General features: G+C 41.4%; 1 protein-coding gene across 3 annotated transcripts; it reads left to right on the top strand.

Annotated features, from left to right (window-relative positions):
- Positions 1 to 1,037: 1,037 nt before the first annotated feature.
- ACTA2 (actin alpha 2, smooth muscle) lies at positions 1,038 to 22,682 on the top strand. Of its 3 annotated transcripts, none has more exons than XM_077183095.1 (9): positions 1,038 to 1,116; positions 15,082 to 15,253; positions 16,972 to 17,100; positions 18,002 to 18,112; positions 18,604 to 18,688; positions 18,775 to 18,936; positions 19,163 to 19,354; positions 20,264 to 20,445; positions 21,216 to 22,682. In XM_077183095.1, the coding sequence occupies exons 2-9, from the start codon at positions 15,125 to 15,127 to the stop codon at positions 21,357 to 21,359; spliced, it is 1,134 nt and encodes a 377-aa protein (XP_077039210.1). In that variant the 5' UTR covers positions 1,038 to 1,116; positions 15,082 to 15,124; the 3' UTR covers positions 21,360 to 22,682. The 3 variants fall into 3 exon arrangements, with proteins under 3 accessions (XP_077039210.1, XP_077039211.1, XP_077039209.1); XM_077183096.1 differs by lacking the exon at positions 1,038 to 1,116 and adding an exon at positions 3,032 to 3,110; XM_077183094.1 differs by lacking the exon at positions 1,038 to 1,116 and adding an exon at positions 12,521 to 12,574.
- The last annotated feature ends 111 nt before the right edge of the window (positions 22,683 to 22,793 follow it).

Raw genomic sequence — 22,793 nt, forward strand, 5'->3', positions numbered from 1 at the left:
TTACTGTGATGATTTGATTTGTGTGTGGGTGTGCATTGTGTTTCTTTTTTCCCCTTGTAATTGTTGTCCTATGTCACATGTACACTGCTCATAGGAAATTCTGCTCTGAGCAAAACCACCCAGGGAATAATTTTGGACACACATGGTGACAGTATTCTTGCATTTGTTGTTTCTGAGTTGGAATCATTATTCACACCTTAACTGGCATCAAATCTTTTCTTCCCTCTCCAGAAAGCTGCTGCACCTAAAGAAGCAAGCTGATTCTGTTGATGTGTTATGATATTGTGGATTGCTAAGTTTTTGAGAAGGTTAACTTAGCTAGTTGCTCCAGGTGAAAAAAAATTTGTCAAGGTGCAATAAAACATAATTGGGCACCCCGAGCCCTGTGCATTATATTCATCTCACCTCAGAATATTGAATCCATATTTATATTCCAGAGGGAAAATAATGGGGGAGGAAGAGTAAGATCTGACTTGCTTTCTACTACATTTTTCTCTGATAAATTATTAGAGATTTTTAATTTTAATTTTTTAAGAAAATATTTGGTTTAGATTTGTTTTGGCATATTTGTAATCTTTAGCAGTTCTTTTGTACTAAGATTGGGCAATTAGATTAACTGTGTAGTATAACTTAACCAAAGTAGTTCCATCAAACTTAAATTCTCCTTTGACCTAAAATACACATTAGAAGACCATTGTTGGTTTGTTTTTTAGTTTGTTTGTTTCAGTTTCTGTCTTTTGTTTTCTTTTGCTTTCCTGTTTTGCCTCTCCCCTCCCTCATGTATGTTCAAGAACAACCAACCTTTGTTGGCTGTTCATGCCAACTTTTGGCTTTTTGTTCAAGTACTAGAGTGAGTGATCCATTACTCATGCAGTTCGATGGTATCTCCTTCATCTTTGATTCAAACCTCTTCAGTGATGTGACTCATGTCACAAGCATCAGCTAACACTATTGGGAAATCATTAGAGTGGCATCAGTCTTTAAATAACTAGCTCTTGCCCAGTAGTTTTATGATGCTTGCATTGTTTTCCAGGTCCTCTGTGAAACATTGGAACAGTGACCTTGCTGCACCCTTTGCCTTATGGCCTCAAAGACCAGAGAAGATCTGTAACCACTGTAAATATGGCTATTTGTTGCAGTGTGGTGTGGCCAGATTCTGACACCCTTTGTTCATAAACCGCTCTGAACCACTACTTCCAAAGCCCTGGGTTTGTGGTGCAGTGAAAGGTTCTTTGTCAGGTGATGTGGTAGTGAAATGCTTTGTTGGCCCTCACACCCTGTTCTGTGTGTGGAGAAGCTGACATGACAGCACAGAAGAGGGAAAGCAGGGTGTGACCAGAGAGGTTTATGAAGACCCTGTGGGGTTTTTTCATAAGGGTGCTGCCTGGTGTTGCATCAAATCACAGATCAGGGTGTTCTGGCATGCAGTGTACTTCTTTTAGAAGTAACAGTGATCTGATATACCTGCCTGGGGAGCCACAGATGCTACTGTTTATCTGAAAAAACCCCACACTAGCAAGAAAACAGAATGGAAACAAAACCCCAGCCTGGAACAAAACAGAGTGGAAACCAAAACTCACAGCAAGTGACTTGTGTCCTCTAGCAGTTCTCCTCTGGAGAAGGAGATAAAGGAGAACTGGCCATAAACCCTGTCATTCTTAAAGAAAATCGAAACACATATGTGTCCTTTTTCTCATAATTTAACTTCCCGACACTACCCTGGGTCCATGCTTTTGTTCAACAGACCCAGTTTGATGACGTCAATGCATTCTTCACAGCAGGAAAAAAAAAAAAAAAGCATTTTCAAACAAACTGAGCATTTCCTTAGACTGGAAAAGCAAATTGGCTGGATGCCTGGTGGCTCCTACAGCCAATCACCATAACCTTACCATAAATGTAGATGTGTTTCTGTCTTAGGGTTGATTATTGACTTTATTTTAGACATGGGACCATCCTGTCCCAGTCCTCTGTGTGTGCACTGTACAAGGGAATGCTGAGATTCTAAATGCTGCATTATTTACCAAATATTTTGCACATTACATGGACTGACATAAAATTTGACTTGTGACTTGATAGATTGTAAATGCATCAGTTTTAATTGTTTTGCAGAGCTCTGTATCCATCCAGATCTTGCAGCAGGCAGCTTTGTTTCAGAGGCTGGTTGGGGATATTTTCTCTTTTTTTTTTCAAGCAAATTTGTCTTAGTGGTTTTTAGAAGATGCTATTACTAAGATTAAGCTTTATACTTTCAAAGCTTGGTGTACAGCAAATGCTGTCAAATGCATAACAGATCAACTGTAAAAGTTTTGGAGATAATGTGCTAGGGATGTTAAATGTTCTTCAGAGATGAGTGAGGAAGGGTTCAAACCTTTTCCCTTCAGGTACTGCCTGGACAGAGCACTGCTGATTTAATGTGTGGGTTTCTTCCATTTGTGAGATAAACCCAGGGCTGAATCCTTGTTCTAAGGATGAAAGAGGAAAAAAATCTATAGAGAAATGTCTGGAGTTAAAAGGTAAATATGAATAAAAGGAGATCTTTAGTTCTGCTTTTAACCTTTAATCGGAAGATGGCCTTAACAGGTGCACCAGATGGCTTCATTTCCCATGTTGAGTAAGTGATGCTCAGAGCCACCCTTCAAGGATGTTTTCCTTACAATTTTAAAGAAAACAAATTTTAGTAAATGTGGTAGTGAGGAGGAGAAGCTAAAGGAAACATTTTAAAGGATCGTAGCGTGCTGTAGTTTCTGATATTGTAAGAAATATTACAAGTTTGGAATTCAATTCCACTGTTTTGCTTTGCTCTGTCATGCTTCTCTTTCTGGGGCATCATCTGACAAGTGAGACTAGCAGGCTTAGATAAAAGCAGTGTCTTGTGGCTGAGACTCCAAACGCTCTTGTTTTGGTTTCTTTTGATATCACTTAACCTTTGAAATTCTTTGGGGGTGGGGAAGACACCAGAGTGATGTGAAAAGCCTTATCCCTCCCACTAACCTCTGATGCAGCTTGGCATCCGCTGTGACATCAGAGCCAGAGCAGCATGCAGTGACCTTACTCTGGGTGTTTGTCTCCTGGGCATGGCTGTGTGCTTCTCAGCAGGACTTGTGCTTCAGGTAAAGCTGCTGTGCAATAGCTAAATCCTGGTAGAGAGGGGCTGTTGTGGTAGGAACAAAGCTGGAGGTCGGGGGGTTATCCCTGCCTTCACCAGCTCCCTCACTTGTACCACACATTTGCACAAACAGAAGAGAGGCCTGGCTAGCTGCTGAAGCTACAGGAGTGAGTCATATTTTCTCTATTCAGCTGCACAGCCCACTGCATATTAAGGTTTTGTGAGCTGTAGCAGATGGATTGAGTATGTAGTACAGACTGATTTATATTTCTGTCAGAATGCAGTGGATTGTTTTCTGTTGGTGGTTCTCATCAGCAATTAAATGCTGTGCTTAAATAGCTGTGCATCTCTAAGGGTGGTCATAACCAGAAGGAATGCAGTGGTGTTAGCTGTCTGAAGCAGTCTGTTCAATTCCCAGATAAGACATCAGTGTTATTTTTCAGCTGAATAATTTCTCAAATACTTGGAGGCCAGTATTTTGAAAGAGGCATCCTTTCCACACTGCACAGTAGCTGTCTCTCGTGCTGTCAGCCAGCTCAGATGCAGGAATGGGATGAGGGACTCTGCAGAGGGATGGGCAGCACAACATGCATTTCTGGTTCCCTGGGATGGGCAGCAGAGCCTAGTGGCAGTGCAGGCCATGGCTCTTAAAGGGACAGGTTTCCCATAAGTCTCTCCCAGCTTGGGGAGTCTCAGAAACCTTCCTGCCTGGAGGCAGCCAGCTGAGAGGAGAGCAGCTCCTCAGTTTCATGTGAGAAATGAAGAGGAAGTCACATGCCTTTGCTATTAGTGTAGGGAAATGGTCTTACCTTCTGGATGTAGAGGTTTTGGACAGAATTCTCATCTTTCATTTATTCACTTCAGAGAGTCATCATTTTTTAGTGGTTTGTTTTTTTGGGTTTTTTTTTGAGATCAATGGTAATTTTGATATTGCCTTGATTGAAGCTAAGATTTCACTACCTGTGCATAAAGCATATGTAAAGATATGTTATATCAATACCTGGGGATTTGCCTCTCATGGGCAGGCAGGGCTGGCCACCAGCCCCTTCCCCATCCACTCCCTGGAGGGGCAGCATGCTCTGTCCTGCACGGCCACATGGCAGAGCCTGGAGTGCAGTGAAAGGCTGTTGGTACATGGAGTTTATTCCTTGTCCTCACAGCTTCTGCCCCACTGTTTCTGACTGACCTGGTACAAACCCCACCTGGTTTTCTCTTCAGGGGGCCCACCTGAAAAACAGGATCTGACAAAAATAAGATACTAAAGTATACTAAGTCATTAAAATCAAGGTGATAGGGAAGGTTTAGCCCTCATGAAAACAGCTTGTATTGTATGCAGAGAAAAAGAATACAGATGTTAGCCCTTTTTCCCAAGTGTGGTTGTCCCCTGTTCCTTCCAGCCCCTTTTCCTGAGAAGGCCTCACACATTTGCAGTGTGAGTGGTGCTCAGTCTCTAATGCAATAAAATGCTATAGCAACCCTGTTTTATTTAAATGCAATTCAGAAAGGGGGATGTACTTGTGCTGAAGATCTGCTAATTGCATCATTTTCTCCTGGTATTAAACAATGTGTCCATGCTGTGTAGTGCAGAGTAATCAGCGTGCAGGGAAATGATTTATTTTATATTGAAGAGGTCTGAGCTTTTGACCTTGTAAATGAATTCCCAGAGACAGCTAAATACAATGCAGTGAGTAACAGGCTTTAATTAGGAAGCTGGAAGAGTTGTACATAGTTCTGGTATCCTGATGTGGAAACTATCCAGGCATTTTCAGGATGCTTGTACAGCAGTGTTTTGCAGCAGTGAAAGGAGTTACTATGCCTTCAACAAGTTGCTAGCAAGGAACTGAAAGAAAGGGAAACTTGGGAAGTACTTACAGGACTGACAGCATGGTAGAAACTATAATTCCGAGACTTGTCTTTTGTTTAGTGATGTTACTGGCTTGCAAGAAGAACAGAAATGGATCAAAAAGCAGTTGAGTTTGCAGAAATCTCCCACTGGCAGGCTAGACCTGAGTCCTGATAGTTTGCATTCCCCTTGAGACCAGTGGTACAATAATTGGCCCTGAAATGGGCTGGAATGAGGAAAAGCTTTAGAGAATTCTGAGTTTTTCCATGTTTCAGGAGGATGGTTATGTTTGTTTCAGAATTATGTATCTAAGTCTTAAAAGGAGAAAGGAACACAATTTTGTTCTTTGGCCTAAAAGGGAATTTGAGCAAGTAGTTAAAGCTGGGCATGTAAAACACATTTAGTGGAAGAGGAAAAGAAAACCCTAAGTTTGATTGGAAAATGTTTTTACACCTTCAGAAAACCAAATTATTGAACAAAAATAGCACATTATCTGTACTTTTCAATAGTTCTTATGGCTGCCTGTAAGAAAGAGAAAGAAAGAGCAGCCTTTTGTAACTTAGATGCATCTGCACAGCAAGGACCAAAAGCCTGCCTGCTTCAGTTTTCTTGTGAGGCTTTAGCATCCTTTGGGGAGCAGTTTATAAATGGAATATTCTAGAGCATGAGACACAGCTGTGTGCTAAGTGCCCAACCATCGCCAGCTGTCTGTCTCCTGGGGCACCACACTTTGTAACAGGAGGGTGTCCCAGGGCCAAGCAGCAGCCAGGATGAGTGCAGGGAGGTGTGACAGGGCAGGTTGGCACTGCACATGGGCCACAGGAGAGCACCAGTGAAGTCCTGTCCTTCCTGCAAGCTGCACTGGGTCAGGCACCACATTCCTGGGTGTGTTTTCATCAGCCAAAATGACATTCAGCAAAAGTGCCATGGGAGCATGGGGTGGGAATCCTTCTGCACAGGTCACCATGCAAAGAGCCTTCTCCTATTATAAATTCTCTACTTATTCTATAATATTCTCCTATTATAAATAATTCTCCTATTATAAACAGGATTCTGTTGGAGAGAACTCTGTTTTATCTTAGATCTGTAGTGTAGGTTGTACCAAGTTATCAAAATACATACATGCTCACACAGATTTTATCTGTGACTTTTTTCTGTAACCTATGTTATTGTTCAGATCACTGATAAAGGCATTAAAGTGTACAGCCAGTGCTGGGTCCCACAGAATTCCTCCCCCTCAGCAGTGATTTCCCTGCACTGTTGTCCTGTAAGGCTTCAGAGGCAGCTCTCATGCTATTCTGTATATGTTGGATCTGCAGTTGTTTTGTTTTTTTAATGTTTTAGAATGTAAAGGGATTTAAAGGGCTTTTACAACTATGTTTATAATATTCCTCAAAAAAAATTTACAAGTCATTTTTATACAGCCTCATTCTCAATGTTTATTATATTTTCTCCTTTTATTTTTGTTGTTTGAATTCTGTATTGGCAGCTGTGATAGGTTGACTTTGAGTGGTGTGTTCATCTGGCATGTTTGTAATTAACTACTTCTTGTCATTACATGCTTGAAATTTTTGTTAAACTGCCTTTCTTCCTGGGGAAAACCCCACAAGCATTTTTAAGGGCTAATGAAAGTAAGTGTTGATTTTTCTGGAGGCACTTTGGCCTATTTGTAACACCTGTGTGGATGCAGACTATTCCTGCCTGCTGCAACGTCCATGCCCAACTTTATTGATGGCTCTTTTAACGTCCTCTTGCCGGGGAGTTGAAATCAAAAAAAGCCCCAAACAGTTTTTGCAAACTTTCAAATTGACTTCTGACTTCTTTTTTTCTGATACAGAAAATTCACATGTATTCAATATGACTGCATTTGCTACATTACTTTTTACTTTTTGCATATAACAGCACACACTTTCATATAATGGTATGCCAATTCCAAAAGTAAGTTTCCTTTTTATCCTTTTTATTAAAAGTATGTGTTCACTTTAGTCACAAAGGTGATAGAATTCCCCTTGTATATTTTGTACATTCTTTGGTTTATTGCCACTTAACGCTCATTCCTTCACTGTTATTTAGTGGTTCCTGTGAAGTTAAAAAAAAAAAAAAGTTCAGCTGTGCTCTCAGCTGTTTGTAGGTTGTGCTGAGTGAGTCATACAGAAGACAAGGAAGTTGAAGTGTGGCCAACATCTCCTTGTCCTGCCCAGCAGTGACACCTAAACTCCAAACACTCTAAACCCAGTGCCAGGAGCAAGAGATGGAGACCAGGGCTGGGCCTTTGGGAGAGGCTGGTTCTGCCTTGGTGACATTGGTGGTAAGTGACTCCACAGTTTGCCATCATCTAGAGGCAAAAAAGTGAAACTCCAGCACTACAGCAAATGATGAAATGTGCCAGTGAAAGCCATGACCTTGTTGAGTCTGGGAAGTGTTGTGGAGGAAGGGCCCCCGTGCCCTCCCTGTCCCACGCACAGGCTGTGTAGGCCTGACTTCCCTGGAAGTACAGCGCTTGTTCGCCGCAGCGGCGGGGTGGGAAGATGTAATTTACATTTTGACAAGTTTGGATAGCTTGTTGCTGCAGAGGTTCTAATCATCATGGGGAATGTGGCTTTGAGAGGTGTTCCAATGTAACATTACTGTGAGGCCTTACCGGCAGTGCAATTTTGGGCAGTTGTGTCAGTTCGAGCTGTGACCCAGCACTGAGGGGCTGCGGAGAGTTCGCACACCGTGGGTCACAGCTCTGCCCTGGCCGTGGCCTGAGGGCTGACCCAGCATCTCCGCTGGATTTGCAGCTCTTGGTAGACACTGTGTTCCTTTGACTATCTTTCTGATTTATTTGTTGCTTTCCTTGTAACATTAGGGATGTCTACACCAGTTGGATTGTGAGCTATGGGAGGTGCCTTGCAGACAAAATGCAGAGTTTATTTCTACAAAAAAAAAATCGTGAAGGGCATTCAAAACTATGTATTTAAAGTAGTCAAATTTATGGAGGGAAAATTTGAAATATATCTGCATCTATTAATCTATTATGCATGAGGATATGGGTACATATGCCTGTCTCAAGAAATCCTTCTGCTTTACATAAGGAAGGAGAGAGGATGTAGGAAGTGTAGGTGTCCCATTTCTTTCCAAGCATCTGGTATCAGGAAATCTCACACACAGGATACTGAGCTATATGGATATCAGCCTGACCCAGCAGGACTTGTGCTGATGTGCTGTTTATTTATCTAAGAAGGATGATGGGGGAGACATTATCTCATTTTTACTTTGAACATCTTCCTTTGATTTTGAATGAAGGATAATTTTACCCCATTACCAGAGGAAGATACCTTGTTAAGAAGATGAAGGAAGGTTGTGAATTAACATTCTTTATCAGCCTACTTAAGAGGCCCAGATGGCAAACACAGTCTCCTTTAGCTCTTGAAGAGTACAAGCAAAACTATTTTCCAAATTTTGAGGGTTGAAAACTGCCATACTTGAAAATGATTAGAGCACTTTTGTCTTAGTTTTTAGAGAGGGACCAGTGCAGGAGCCTGACAATCACAGAGAAAGCTAATCTATGGGTCTGACAGTTTATGGTTAATCTGACACTTTACAGATGCTTACTGAGTGACAGCTGCAATGAATCAGGTTATTAGAGTGACTTTCTGCTCCCTAAAGCTTATTTATTCCTGTCTTTCTCAAAATAGGGGGTGGGGATGTGTAAAGGCTATCAATGAGATAGAGGAGAGGGCCTGAAGCCAGACAAACCAAAACATTTAGAGATTCTGCTAATGTTACGAAGATGAAAGGAATCCCCAAATAAAAGGGAGCCAGAGACATATTTAGCAGAGCCTCATTCCTAAACAGCCAATTGGATGGAGGCAGGAAGGTCTCCACACACATCTCAGAAGTTGTTTTCCCTTATAAAGTAAAGGAAAGAGATTACTTTATTCACATTCTTCTATAGACTGGGAGAAGCCTGCAGCTTCTGTCCTCCTTTACCAAAAAAGTATGGCATCTACCCACTGGTGCTGGGCCTCTGAGCTGGCACTCTTGGGGCCAGCTGGAGCCCATTTCCTAGGCATGGGTGGATCTACAGCCCCTGCTGCCATGGAGTGCCAGGCACACTTTGTGTCCAATCCACAGTTACTGAAAAGAAGGAGCTTAAGGAAGGTGTAGCTAAATTTCCACTGATGCATGGAAGGATGCTGGAAGTCAATAGGAGAGTATCCAATGTGCACTGGAGCATTGCTGGGATCTCTATTAAGAGATCAGGGGAAAAGATACTGAAGAGAGGGGCAAAATTAATTTTTCCTCTCTTTTTCTTTCTGTGATTGTACTCCAGACATACTCTTGTGATGCAAAAGGGTTAAGCATGGAAGACCTGAGAAGTTCTCAGGGGAGTTAAATAAAAACCATAGGTTTTGGCTATGGATATAAAGAAAGAAGAGGAACCTTGGGGTATGGACACACCAGGCAAATTTTACTGTGTAGTTTCTGTACAAATGAGTGGGATAAGGACTGAAAGGCAGCAGAAGCTGGTGTTGGAAGTGGCCTCCAGAGGGAAAGCTAAACTACTTTCAGGAATGGTGTTTTGTTCTTTTCCTTGAAAAACAAACAAAAAACCCAAATCCACATATATAGATATATTTCAGATGGGCTCTTATTTGCCCATAGCTGCAGAGCAGGGTTCAGAGGTTTGATCCCCAGCATCTAGGCTTTATTCTCAGACTTTTTCTATGCAATTCTTTTTAGGTTCTCATTCATGTCTCATGCCAAGTTCATTCTTCCCTCTCCCCTTGCCCCTCTGGCCATGACCTAAGTTACTGAGAAGAAAGGTGTAAGCTACTAATGCCATTTTTTTCACATGAGCTTTTATGTATAGAAATATTTTTGTGATCATAACTTCAGCATGGAGCCACCAAAAAGAAAAGAAATTCTTTTATTCTATAATGTCCCGGAGCTGGACTGACCTAATTTCCTTGTATAGTTCACCTGTTTGCCTTCCTTCCTTCCTGCCCTGGCATTTTCCATAGTGTCCCACTGCAGAGACAAGCTGCCTGCTGAGCACTGCTCTTCATTGTACTCTGGAGCTGTGGCTGGGCAGCACCTCTGCATTTTTCCTCTGCTGTTGCTGTGTATTCATTCCTACTGCTCCGTCAGCCTCTGGGCTTACTTTTCCTTGCAGCCTGCCTATGCCTGCCTCTAACAAATATCCTTCACAGGGCAGCTCCTTCCAAAGAACTGGTGTTCACTCTGTATCCCCATATCAACACCTGCCTGCTCTGAGTGAGACTCTGTATCTTTCAGCTGTATCTTTTTCATGATCATCCTGAAATCCCCTGTGCCCAGGGCGGGGAAGGTGATGTGTGATCCCCACCCAAACAACCATTCCTGAAAGCAGCCAAGGGGCTGCTGCTGCCACTACTGCCAGGAGCAGTAATTGTGGTGTGCACCAGGATAAGGTGACAGGAATCATGGTGAAGCTTAACAGAGCTCCAGTCTCTGGCATCAGCGTGGCCACTGTCTCCTTTATGTTCTCAAAGGTAGAAAACTGTTGCCTGTATTTCTAGCTGTGCCAAGGAGCAGTGTGGATGATGTACCAGCTCTGCTGAAGCGTTGTTTACTTGGCTCTGCGGTCTCACTTGTGCTGCACCTGCCATAAGTTTTTTTTGGGATTGTGAACTTCTGCTCAGTAAGGCAGAAATTTAGGATTCTTTTGAATCTTTGTCCTAGTCTAGGTATTCAAGGATGATGTTTCTGAAAACCTTGGAGTGTGCTTCTTCTGATCTAGAAGGTAATTGATGTTTGTGTTGAAATCAGACATGATACTGCATTGAAGGGTTCTGCTGTGTGAAATTCCCCTTCCCCTTGAACAAGGTTCCCTGATCTGATACCTTATGTTCTATATGAGGTATGCAAGTTTTCTCAGCTATGTTGTTGAGTGTTGTTTAAAAACTAAGAATTTGGTTTTGGCTGTCCTTTGGATGCCAGTTGGAGATATGCAAAAAAGGGCCTGTTTAGAGCCTCAGTTTTGAGTTGCTTACCTCAATGGGTATTTTAATTTTCTTTCTCTTTTTCTTTCCCTTTTTCTTTCCACTTTTCTTTCCCTTTTTCTTCTCCTTTTTCTTTTTATTCCCCTTTTTCTTTTTCTTTTTCTTCCTTTTTTTTTTTTTAAGTATCTCTGTCTTTTGCCCTGATTATGGAAGTGAAATAACAAATAGCTTTTGCATGGCTCATGTTCCAGCACTTGTTAGCTTCTGTTTCTGACTCTCCAAAGCAGTTACATTCCTTAGAAGTTCCTTTCCTTAAAAGTTAAATTCCTTTTGGTGTTCAATCCATAATTCTGCCTATTTACTATCTCTGCTAGTAGTTTATTCCTCACATTTTCACATCAGAAAAACTTTCACTGTGGTTTTCTGGGAGGTTTTCTTGCATGAAAGCTACTCAGGCAGCAAGCACTCCATAACAAAGGCACGGTGCCTCTCCCTGTTGTAACAAGACTTGCAAAGCAAGGATCTCCCTTGGGTTATCACATCTCTCTTGGCTTGTGTGCCTGGAGATCTTTTGAATTTGCAAGGTTTAGTATTGGAATTAAGAGATGCTGTTTCCTGTCTGTTGTACAAACTTAATGACAAAATGTTGTTGGCTGTGAAAGGGCTGCTTCACCAGAATTAATCTGTCCACAGAACAGTTGGCTACAGCTGTAGAAATCCAGGCCTGTGCTGAAAATAACTTGTGCAGTGAGAACTGTTCCTTTGTTTGCTAAAAGTGAAAAAGATAGCTGGGGTTATAAAATTCAACAACTTTATTATGAACAATTTGGGATGTGAGTTTCTCAGTCCAGATTTGTGGGCATCAGTGGAGCAGCTCTAGGGCAAATTTGGCCTGAAGAGCCTAGAGCTGGAAAATAAGCTTTCAAAGAAACAGAATGGATTCTAACCCATCACAGACCAGAGAGGATCATAACAATCTTTTAACTGAACATTTTCACAACCTTCAAGGACTTCTCTGTGAATCTTGTACAACAGCTGGTACTTTTTTAACTACCCTTAAGCCTGTGGGCAATATTCATTATACAAGCAAAATTATAAGCTTTTAAAGAGACTTTGTAGAAAAATTGAGCAGCTGTTTAGCTGGTCAAAAATATTTATTCATTGTTTTTATCAAAATCTTCAGTGACAGCAAGGTCCTTGTTTAAAAAGACTTTTCCTGTTATAAATGACTGCTCTTCTGATTTCTCATTCTGCTTCTTGGATGTTACTGTGGAATCCTGGACCTCTCTTGTTTGAACACATGATCCTCCTGCCAGAGGATGTCTGCTGTGGGCACACTCTCTCTGGATTTTAGCAACTCTCCTGAAGTTTAAAAGTGTTTATCTTACACAGCTGAAAGTCTCCTCCTGTTTCATGAGCTCTACACTGGAATGCAGTGGAAGAGACCCAGGGCCTGTGGCCACCCAGATTAGAGTTTTTTGTATTAAGGTCCCTATATGGTTTTGTTAGAGACTTCAGCTCTGTCTCTGTCTGTCTCTGCTCCTTGTTTGGGAGGCTAGTGGGAGGAGAAGAGCTGAAGGGGCTATAAAACCTCTGGGGTTTCAGATACAGAGTGTACCACCCTAGAGCAGCCATCCTCAGCCAAGCGCTGTCAGGGTAAGTGGCACGGAACCAATGGCATGATTTACAGGTTGCTGGAGGATTTCAATTAAATAATGTCAAGTGGAAGCTGTTCAGGAGGATGTACTGCTGTGCTGTAATTTGCTTAAAAGACTTATTAGAATCAAGTTGATAAAATGCTTGCAGTATCTATACTGAGTTTTCTTTATTTTATATTCTGAAAGGAAAAGTTCTGCCCTAATAATTTTACTGCTTCTACCATCACTTCAGCAACTGTATAAAGAAATGGTTTGTGTAATGCCGCTGCTGGAATTGCAGATATACTCTGGTTTAAATGAACCCGTGTGACATTGGGGTGTTAGGTTGGGACACAGTTCCTGATGGGGTGTGTAGTAGTGTTTCTTAGCAGATTTGCTTCAGTGCTTTAAATCAAGTGTGAGGTGAAAGAGTGTTTCGTGGAATGTGACTGCAGGAAGAGCTGGAAGTATGCAAACCAGCAGTGTCTAATAGGATAAATTGAGGATGCATGTGTATTCATCCTTGTCTCTATGCATATGAAACTACTGTTCTGTAAAATGCCAAACATTCATTAACAAACAGGCTACACGCAGCACTTGTGGAGCTGGAGTTCTCTTTATAATTTATTGTGGAGATTGGGGAAGTGATTGATTATATTTGCATGTAAAACGGGGAGAAGAAAGAGGCTAAAGACTGTTTACTTGGGAGAAAAATTTCCTTTCTTCCACAGCACTCAGTGACATTTGCTGCTCTAAGATCTTGCTACTGCCTGCCATGACAGTCCTGAGCTGTAACTCATTGGTTGGTAGCAGAGCCCTCTGTCTGATTTTTCAACTTTTTGTGCTTTATTACTAAATATGGTTTTCATTTAGAGTCCACTAAGCTCAGAAATGTAGCCTCTCCTGCCCCCTTCTTCCCCTCCCCCAAGTGATTTTTGGCATTGTATGAGCTGCATTGGTTTGAGCAACCCCCCTGACCTCAAACGCTGTTCCAAAAACAGACGGCTGAAAAGCATATTTCCTAATTAGGAAATGGTTTGTCCAAACCAGGCTGTTCATTCATGTTAGATAACAGTTGTACTCCATTCAGTAAATCTTTTAATATAAAGAGCCTAAGGAGTTTAATAAATGAAAAAATTGTAACTTGCTTTCCTTCCACAGTTATAATGATAAAATATCTGGAATACAAAGTTAGGATTTCCCTATCCTTGTCTTTTCCTGGGAGCTCTGCCCACACAGCCTGCAGGAGCAGGGCTGCAGCCATGTCTCGTGGCTGCCTGGCTGGGGAGAGACAGAGGATCTCAAACGAAGCATTTGGGAGAACTGCCTGTGCCTGTTCCATCCATTGTAGAGGCTAAACAGATTGTGGCCTCCCTTGCTCATTGGCCATGGCTCTTGCTGACCCCATTCCCATTTCTGCCTGCACTTCCAGTATTCCTGAGCAGAAGGTTTTGGAGCCTGCATGTGGAGCCAGCTGGTCCGTGGATGACAGCTGTCTCCCTTAGCTGTTAACACACTGCAATTTGTTGAACTCTGTGTGGAAGCCCAGGCTTGGAGTGGGCCAAGTGATTCCCTACCACGCTATAAATTGTGAGCAAATAGTTCTTCTTGAGTCCTGGTATTCAGTGCTTGTTTCTGTAATTGACTTCAATACAAAGCCTTCAAAGCATTTTTATTACCCATATTATCTTCCTGTTGCCAGAGGAGGAAAACAGTTTCTTTTTACTGAGCCAAGGAGCCAACATAAATTGATCTGTCACTCTACAAATGTAGTTTATTAGCTGCTTTGAAATGATGATAGAGCAGACGTATGGCCTGTTTTTAAAACACATACTGTCTCTGACTTAATTTTAAAGGTGGGTTTATTTTTCTGACTGATTAGGGGAGAACTCAAAAAGACTTGCTCCTTTTTTTCTCTTTTTTATTTGGAAAATTTCGACCTTTTTAAAAGGTTAAATGTAAACTTAATTGGCCATCTTCACCAGCAGATTAATATCTGCATCAGGAAAACACCCCTGGTACATGTACAGCATTTAATATAGCTAGTTTTTGGGAAGCCCAAGACTAGAATGGGAAGTTGAAGTGCTCTTACCTTTTAACAGCTCTCCACGCGTCTCAGGATTTTGTCAGGGTGATAGAAAAGCAGGAGAAGTTGTGTTGAATTCAATGCAAATGAATCTTTGTTTTTGCAGCTGTCAGTCCAGTGTTCTCTTTCATCTCCCTCCCCCCAGCCGTGGATTTCTGAGACCAAATTTAGATAAACATTTGCTGCTCCCTGATCTCTCTGCCTGTGCTGCAGGGCTGGAAGTCTCCTCTGGAATTCCCTGGGTAATCTCTAGTGCACCCGGGCATGGTTGATAGCTCTCATGCTTTCAGAAGGAAGCCCATTCCCTCCCACAGCCCTGCAGTCCTTGTGATTCCTAGCCTGGGGCCATTCCTCTCCTTGCAGGTTCTGGTGGCCAGGGGGGCTCTGCTACCTGAGTGTGATTTGGGTATTGATTTAATTCTTCCCTGCTGTTTTCACAGGGTGGTTTTCTGTCTGGAAGGCCAGCAGGCACTGCTGTAGAAGATGTGTGAGGAAGAGGACAGCACTGCCCTTGTTTGTGACAATGGGTCAGGGCTCTGTAAAGCCGGCTTCGCTGGAGATGATGCTCCAAGAGCAGTTTTCCCGTCCATTGTGGGTCGTCCCAGGCACCAGGTGATGAACTACTTTGGTTGTTCCTTATTGGGCTTGTAGAAGGCTTTGCTGCCCTGTCCCCAGCTCTTCAGCCAGGACCATCTGTGTCTGGGGCTAGGCCAGCCTGGAGTCATCTGTGTAACACAGTATTTCCAGGCAAAAATGAGTCCGGCAGCGCGCTCCCCTGAATCAAGGGAGGTCTCATGCCTTGTAAAGGAATCCTTTTAAAATTTTTCACTCCCTTCTATGCCATCTTTTCCCTGCCCCTTAATTGTGAATCACCCAGAGAACTTGGTGAATAAAACTCGGTTAAAGAAGCCCAACCCAAAATCCAAATAAGCCCAACACAGGAAGATCTGGAAATTCTGATTGCTCTTAAAGCTGATAATAGGTAATGTGTGGAAGGCTAAAGGAGGAAGCAGAAGTTTTCAGTTAGTTTTCTCCTAACCTTTCTGACTTTATTCATTAGGCTGTACCAGAAATGGGTGCCTGTCTAGGGTTAAGTTTCCTTAGCTTCAAGGTTTACATTTGAGTATATGATGCACTCCACTATATTTTAATAGTTTGCAGAACATATTTATTATCTGAGCTGTTAATTAAGAGAGTTTATGAGACAGATCACCATAAGCATGAATTAGAGCAGCTTGTCTAGCTCACAACAAACTAATCCAAGTAATTAACAGATCCACCTAATTGCTTCTATGTCATCCAAGGCCCTGGTGGAAAGAGGCAAGCTCTTTGCAAGCTGAAGACTTTATATACCCAGCAAATTAATTTTAAGTTCTCCAGGATTGGAGAAATACCTGCCTTTCAATACAGAAACTAGGACTGAAGGGCAAAGTGATGCCTCTGGGAATTACCATAATTTGAAAAGTGCATTCAAATGCCATCATCTGTAGCTAGTGTAAATGATAATAATTGCTCAAAACCAAGCCATATAGTTACAGTGGAAACAAATACAGATTTCTAGAACCTTTCTTTCCTGATCATTTATGATGGGTCATCCCATTAAAAATTGCAAAGCTGTTAAAAACAGGATGCCTGTTTTTAAGACATGGATTTAGAGATGCCAAGGTTTGGATTCTCTAATGACTAAGTTCTGATAGGAGCATTATGCACTTAAAGGATCCTAATATATTCTGTTTTTCTTTAATTATTTCTGATTTTAACATAGAGTCTAGTGTATATCCAGAGTAGTTTCCAGCTTCTGGTCCTTTAATAATTTCTACAGGATCTATGAAAATATCTGTAAAGAAGTCCATACAGTAGATTTAAATTGTCCATCCCTAATTACAGTATTATGGCATTCAAATAGAGGATTAAAAAATGTTGAAACTGAAGTTTTGGGAAATGTAAATTGTGTATCACTCGATCTTGACCCTTAGATGGCACAATATCACTTTCTGCTTTTACTCCACTTTATTATCATTTAGCAGACTGTTCATCCCTAAATAATAACAAACATAAAACAACTCAGTTTTCCCACTTTATCTTGATGCATTTAATGTTGTACTTGTTCTGTTTACTCAACTGTAGTGGAAATATGAACTCCAGAGATTTAATAATGAAACATTTAATATTGGCAATTTAAGAGCAACACATAATACTCCATTTGTTAGTATTAGTAAGCTATGTTGTAACTAGTATAACTGGCAACTGGATTTGTTTCACAGCTAATGTTCTGTCTACTTTATGACACTTTTCTCTGAGAGACTGACACAATTTGTATTGTTTTATAGGGTGTGATGGTTGGTATGGGTCAAAAGGACAGCTACGTGGGTGATGAGGCTCAAAGCAAGAGAGGAATCCTGACCCTGAAATACCCCATAGAGCACGGCATCATTACAAACTGGGATGACATGGAGAAGGTATTTCAGCTTTGAAAAGTCAATGTGTACTACTGGTAAACAGAACTATTTGAAACAAATATTTGCAGAATATCCACTAAATTTTAGATGAAAGTGTCATGCTACCCAGTATGGTTCAAGGAGAAACTTGTTATTTGGAATGGTCTGGACATCCCAACACACTGTAAGTGTGTGGAGTCACCAAGAACCTAATGACTCTCAATATTGAAGAAATTGCTTGAAAACAAAATCTTTTAGATGCCAAACATATCAACCAGTACTTAATGACCACCAGCTTGAAAACAAGCTTAGGAAAGACTTCTTGGCCTTCAGATTGAAATCTTTGGTTGTTTTACTTCTTATCAGTGTATTAACCTCCTCACTGCCTCATTTGGCCTCAGATTTTTACAACTTGTAGGAACAAGTTGTGTGGAGGTGATAAACACAAGTCTACTTTCAACCTCACAAACCATTTATCTTCATTTCTTTTCTTGACTTCTTGGGCTGGCCTGTACAAACCAAAAGAGGAAACTGTCAAGAGACCCATTATCCATTGAACTCTGTGTATGTTCTCTGAATTGTTCTGGAACTGTTTCCCTTTCAGTCATTATTGAAATAGCATTGCTGGAACCAAGTGAGTTCTGTTCTGTCTTTTCTGTTGTAAGAGTACTGTATTCATTTTCCTTAGGTGTCCCTAAAGTAAGTCATATATTACTGGTAGCACCACCTGAGGATGGTGCTTTTCTTTCTACAGTTGTTCTGGTAGTCTCTGTGGAGGCAGTAAGAACAGCTGCATGAGAAACATCACCAGCCTATATCTACAGCTGTAAGCAGAGTGCTGGAGCTCAGTACCTGTCTGGAAGAGATGCTGAGCTGCTGACTGATGGTGTTTCTTTCCCTTGGCTTCTCTCACTATCCTCAGATCTGGCATCATTCTTTCTATAATGAGCTCCGGGTTGCACCTGAGGAGCACCCGACTCTGCTGACTGAAGCACCCCTGAATCCCAAAGCCAACCGTGAGAAAATGACACAGGTGAGCCACACTAAAGCTATGTCATAGTCCAACCTTTCTATTCAACAGGATGTGAATGCCATCCTTCCAGTTAGTCATGCTGTCCAGCAGTCTGTCTCTCTCGGTTATGGAAGATGGAAAGCACATAGTGACCACCTGTCATATTTACATATTATTACATATAATTTAGAAAATCACTGTATTCATGTTGAATGTGAGCACTCCAGTCTGTCCGAACTTTGTCATCTTAATCTGTTTTTATGTCCAGGCCTATTACAAAATTATCTTTAATATGTGCACGTGGCTATATTAATATGATAAAAATACAAGCCAAATACAGGGACATACCTTAGAGGACAAATATTTTTGGATTTAGATTTTGTATTTTCCTTTCTTGCTTTTACCAAGCATAGAGAAATATCAAAATCTTGCATTCTGGCTCTTTTTCAGTAAATTGCTTCAACTAAGCTAAACCCTCTAGTGTTACGACAATCATTTTAATTGCATTTCAGATTATGTTCGAGACATTCAACGTGCCAGCCATGTATGTAGCTATTCAAGCCGTTCTGTCCCTCTATGCCTCTGGACGTACCACAGGTAAGCCTCAGGGGAACGTGGCACAGGTGTTTGCAATGGTTCCGTGGGGATGACGGGGATGAACCGTGTGTGTTACCGTCCCAAAGGGATCGTGCTTGACTCTGGGGACGGCGTCACCCACAACGTGCCGATCTACGAGGGCTACGCGCTGCCTCACGCCATCATGCGCCTGGACCTGGCTGGCCGCGACCTGACCGACTACCTCATGAAAATCCTGACGGAGCGCGGCTACTCCTTCGTCACCACCGGTAAGGGCACGCCAAAACAGAGCCTCCTGCATGGGCCTCAGAAGCACTACCAGTGGTTCTGCAGTTGAATAGGCATGGGAAGGTCTCCAACATGAAAGCCCCTTGAAAGGCTAGCAGAGGATTTGTTTAAAATATGGGGAGGGTGTTGGAGCGTGAAAGGGAATAAGCAGTCAACGTGTCTGGGTCCTTCCTGCATGCCATTTTAAAGATTGAATCCTCTTTACAGCGGAGCGTGAAATTGTCCGTGACATCAAGGAAAAGCTCTGTTACGTGGCCCTGGACTTTGAAAATGAGATGGCCACTGCTGCATCTTCCTCGTCTCTGGAAAAAAGCTACGAGCTTCCTGATGGCCAGGTGATCACCATTGGGAATGAACGCTTTCGGTGCCCAGAGACTCTCTTCCAGCCGTCTTTCATTGGTGGGTTCAGTGACTGTTCTGCTTTGGTAACCTGCACAGAAATACCAAGTCCCTATTTCCTTTTGCTTGTGCTCCATTACTAACTCACCCAGACCTATACATGTGTCCTAGCACCTATTATAAAACAATCTTTTAGAACAGGTCTATTAATGTGGTGGGAAGAACTTCACGTTAAACAATTAGCCAAAATGCTTTCCCAAAATAAACCCACAATGTTTATTCCTGCCTTCGGGCATTGGGCCTGTGCCATTTTGCATCTTTGAATGTTCTTGCCAGGAGTGGGAAGAGGTGGGAGGGGCATGCAGGCAGCAAGACCTACTTTTATTTTTCCAAAAGACTGCTCCAAATCCTCAATCCACGGTTCATTGCCTTTTCAGAGCAAAGTCAAGATGATGCCATGCTAATCAACATCCATGAAGGCAGATTTGCAACTAGGTCACACAGAAATCCAGTGTCAGTTCTGCCAATAGGCAGGATTTCAACTCAGAGATAAAGCAGTTGCATGCCTAGAGGTATTAGGACATATTTTGACTGTTCTGTCTCTGAGTTGACTTAATTTGAAAAGAAAAAAAAAAAGGGAAAAAAAAGAGAACAAATTATTCCAAGACCATATAAGGAATTCTTAGACAATTGAGATTGCCTGCAGAAGCCTAGTGGAAACTTTGCTATTCCACACCCCCAACTTTCTTTTTAAGGAGGACTTGTTGTGTGTAAGGGGGAGAGGAGGGCTGTACATGAAGGAACTCTTAAGCAAATAATTTAGGCAACTGCAAAATGACTTTCCAGATTTCCAAAGCTCTGAGACTGATGTCTTCCAAAGAGTCACTAAACAGCACATCAGTTCTGCATTAACAATGTTAAGTCTCTGTATGGAGTTGCTTCCTCAGTGTTCTTCTGTACCTTCCCCAGGCATGGAGTCTGCTGGCATTCATGAAACCACTTACAACAGCATCATGAAATGTGACATAGACATCAGAAAGGATCTTTATGCCAACAATGTGCTGTCTGGAGGCACCACAATGTACCCGGGTATTGCAGACAGGATGCAGAAGGAAATAACTGCCCTGGCTCCTAGCACCATGAAGATCAAGGTATGTGTGGTGCAATCATTTGTAGATTATATGAGATGGCATTTACAAAGTCCTCAAAGATTTAATGAAACATGCAACACCTTACAAAGTGAGGGTTTTTAACACATTCTGAATCACATCTGGATTACCTAGCAAGTAATCACCAACTGGTAACTTTGGTGCTAGAAAAAGGGAGCTTTCTCTCATTTCCTTGTTCATGTTGATTTCAGTCAAATGTCCTAATGTGGCCAAAGAACAGCATGAACCCAGGAATATAAATGTTCCTCTGGGGCTGTATGTGAGCTTCTTCAGCCCTTCTAGTCTGATGGATGTGGGAGAGAGGAGCTGCTGGTTTTGTCTTTGGCTTACAAGTTTGAAAGAGACCCTGACAAACTAATCTTTGTTCTGCTGCTTCAAGTCTTCTGTTCTTTGCTTTACAAACATTTTATCAGCTATACCAAAAGGAATGCTCCATAGGTCATTGATTGTTTTCAAGCCCACCTAGACTGTCATTATGTTTCCAGAGCAATTCTCTCCCCTTTTCTCATATATGCTCAGGAGTACATGAGTGCACCAGGGACAGGGGTCACTGAGGGTTGAGTCAGGCAGGGAATTTGAGGGTATAGATTTATATAACAAATTCTAAACTTTCCTGCTTGCAGCAATGGATAGCACTAGCACATAGGTGCAGTGTTTTTTTCATATCACAGATCACTGCTTTAGTATTTTTGTATAAAAATGTATTTTATTCACAGTAGACAGTCATCCTTAATGTTTTATTTCTTAAACAGATCATTGCTCCTCCTGAACGGAAGTACTCGGTCTGGATTGGAGGCTCTATCCTTGCTTCCCTCTCTACTTTCCAGCAGATGTGGATCAGCAAACAGGAATATGATGAAGCTGGCCCATCCATTGTTCACCGCAAATGCTTTTAAATTGCTTTTTCTTTATATGTCTCCTTAGTGTGAATGTATTCAGGGAAGTACATTCTTATAATTTCATTCCATAAATCCTTCATCGTAATTAATCTAATTAATTGGATACTGTGTATTTCTTAAAATAAATTTTAAATATACTATGAAATTGCTGCTCCTATTTAAAACAAAAACAAAAGCCATGCCATGAGTGTGTGGAGATGCCATTACAGCTGGCTTGAAGCTCCATCTTGTGACATGAATTTATTATTACACTCCACTGGGCTTAACAGAAATGGTGGTACCTTTAGCTTGATGATGCCAATGCCAGAAGATGCTCACCTGTCAGGCTGCATGTTCTCATAGTTTAGCCTCAGAAAACATTTTAATCTATAGACAGAACCAGCCATGGTTCTTACAAAGTTCTAGGCAGTACCAAAGGAGCACGGCATCATTTCAGTATCAGGAATATCATGTTCAATATCATGGGCACACTGCTTTGCATCTGCTCTATCCAGAAATATTATCTATCCACATCACTTCTTACTACACAGCTGTCATGCTGAAAAAGCTAATTTCTTACAGTTCAGGGCCCAGGGGTGTATGATATGTACCACATAAGTACATATGTACCACAACAATCCTGTGTTTTTTCAAAGAAATAAAACCTGTTCCTTTGGGAGCATAGCTAAACACTAATAGTAGGTCAAACATATGACTTTTCTATTGTATGCCCTCAGGATGAGTGCAGCCTATTATTTTTATTTTGTGATTTCTAGCAAGATCTAAAGGGTAATTAAGCTGGCTTAATAACTTTCTTTTCAGAACTTTTTTTTTTTAAAGGGGGGAGTAATGTGTTCAAAGCAGCTAAAATAATTTTGACAATTTTCTTTTTCTGTGATTTTTCTGATTCCATTTATAATCTTAAACACATCAGCTAGAAGTATATGCTTAGAAGCTGAAGCCTATATATATACTGTCTTAGAAGTATATATATATGAATAAAGAATTCACTGAGACAGACCTGGAAAAGGTCACTTCTAAGGAACTTGCTGCAATCTGTGTTCATTAGAGTTCAGGATAAAGGATGCTATTTATTTTTGTTAACCTATTTTCCTCTCTCAACTCAATAGTTTACCTCACTTGCCTGTTACTTGTTACCTTTCAAACTGTAAGCTCTTTGCAGCAGCACCTGTTATTTACCATGTCTTCATAACCCCAGGGTTTCAGATCTTGTCCAGCTTCTGACTGTTAGCACGTTGCAAACCTCTTTGTACTAACCTTATTATTTAAAGTATAGGTCATCTAGATTCTTGGAACAGTTACTAAATAAACTCTTGTAAAAGCAAATAACTTTGTATGGCTCTTTCTTCTAACTCTGTCTAGATCTTTTTATCTAACTCTAGATAGATTGAGGAAATCCTTTTCAGGATAAGAAGTATCTTTCAGTTTCAA

This window comes from Agelaius phoeniceus, chromosome 9, assembly GCF_051311805.1.
Source record: "Agelaius phoeniceus isolate bAgePho1 chromosome 9, bAgePho1.hap1, whole genome shotgun sequence".
NCBI classification, from domain to species: domain Eukaryota; kingdom Metazoa; phylum Chordata; class Aves; order Passeriformes; family Icteridae; genus Agelaius; species Agelaius phoeniceus.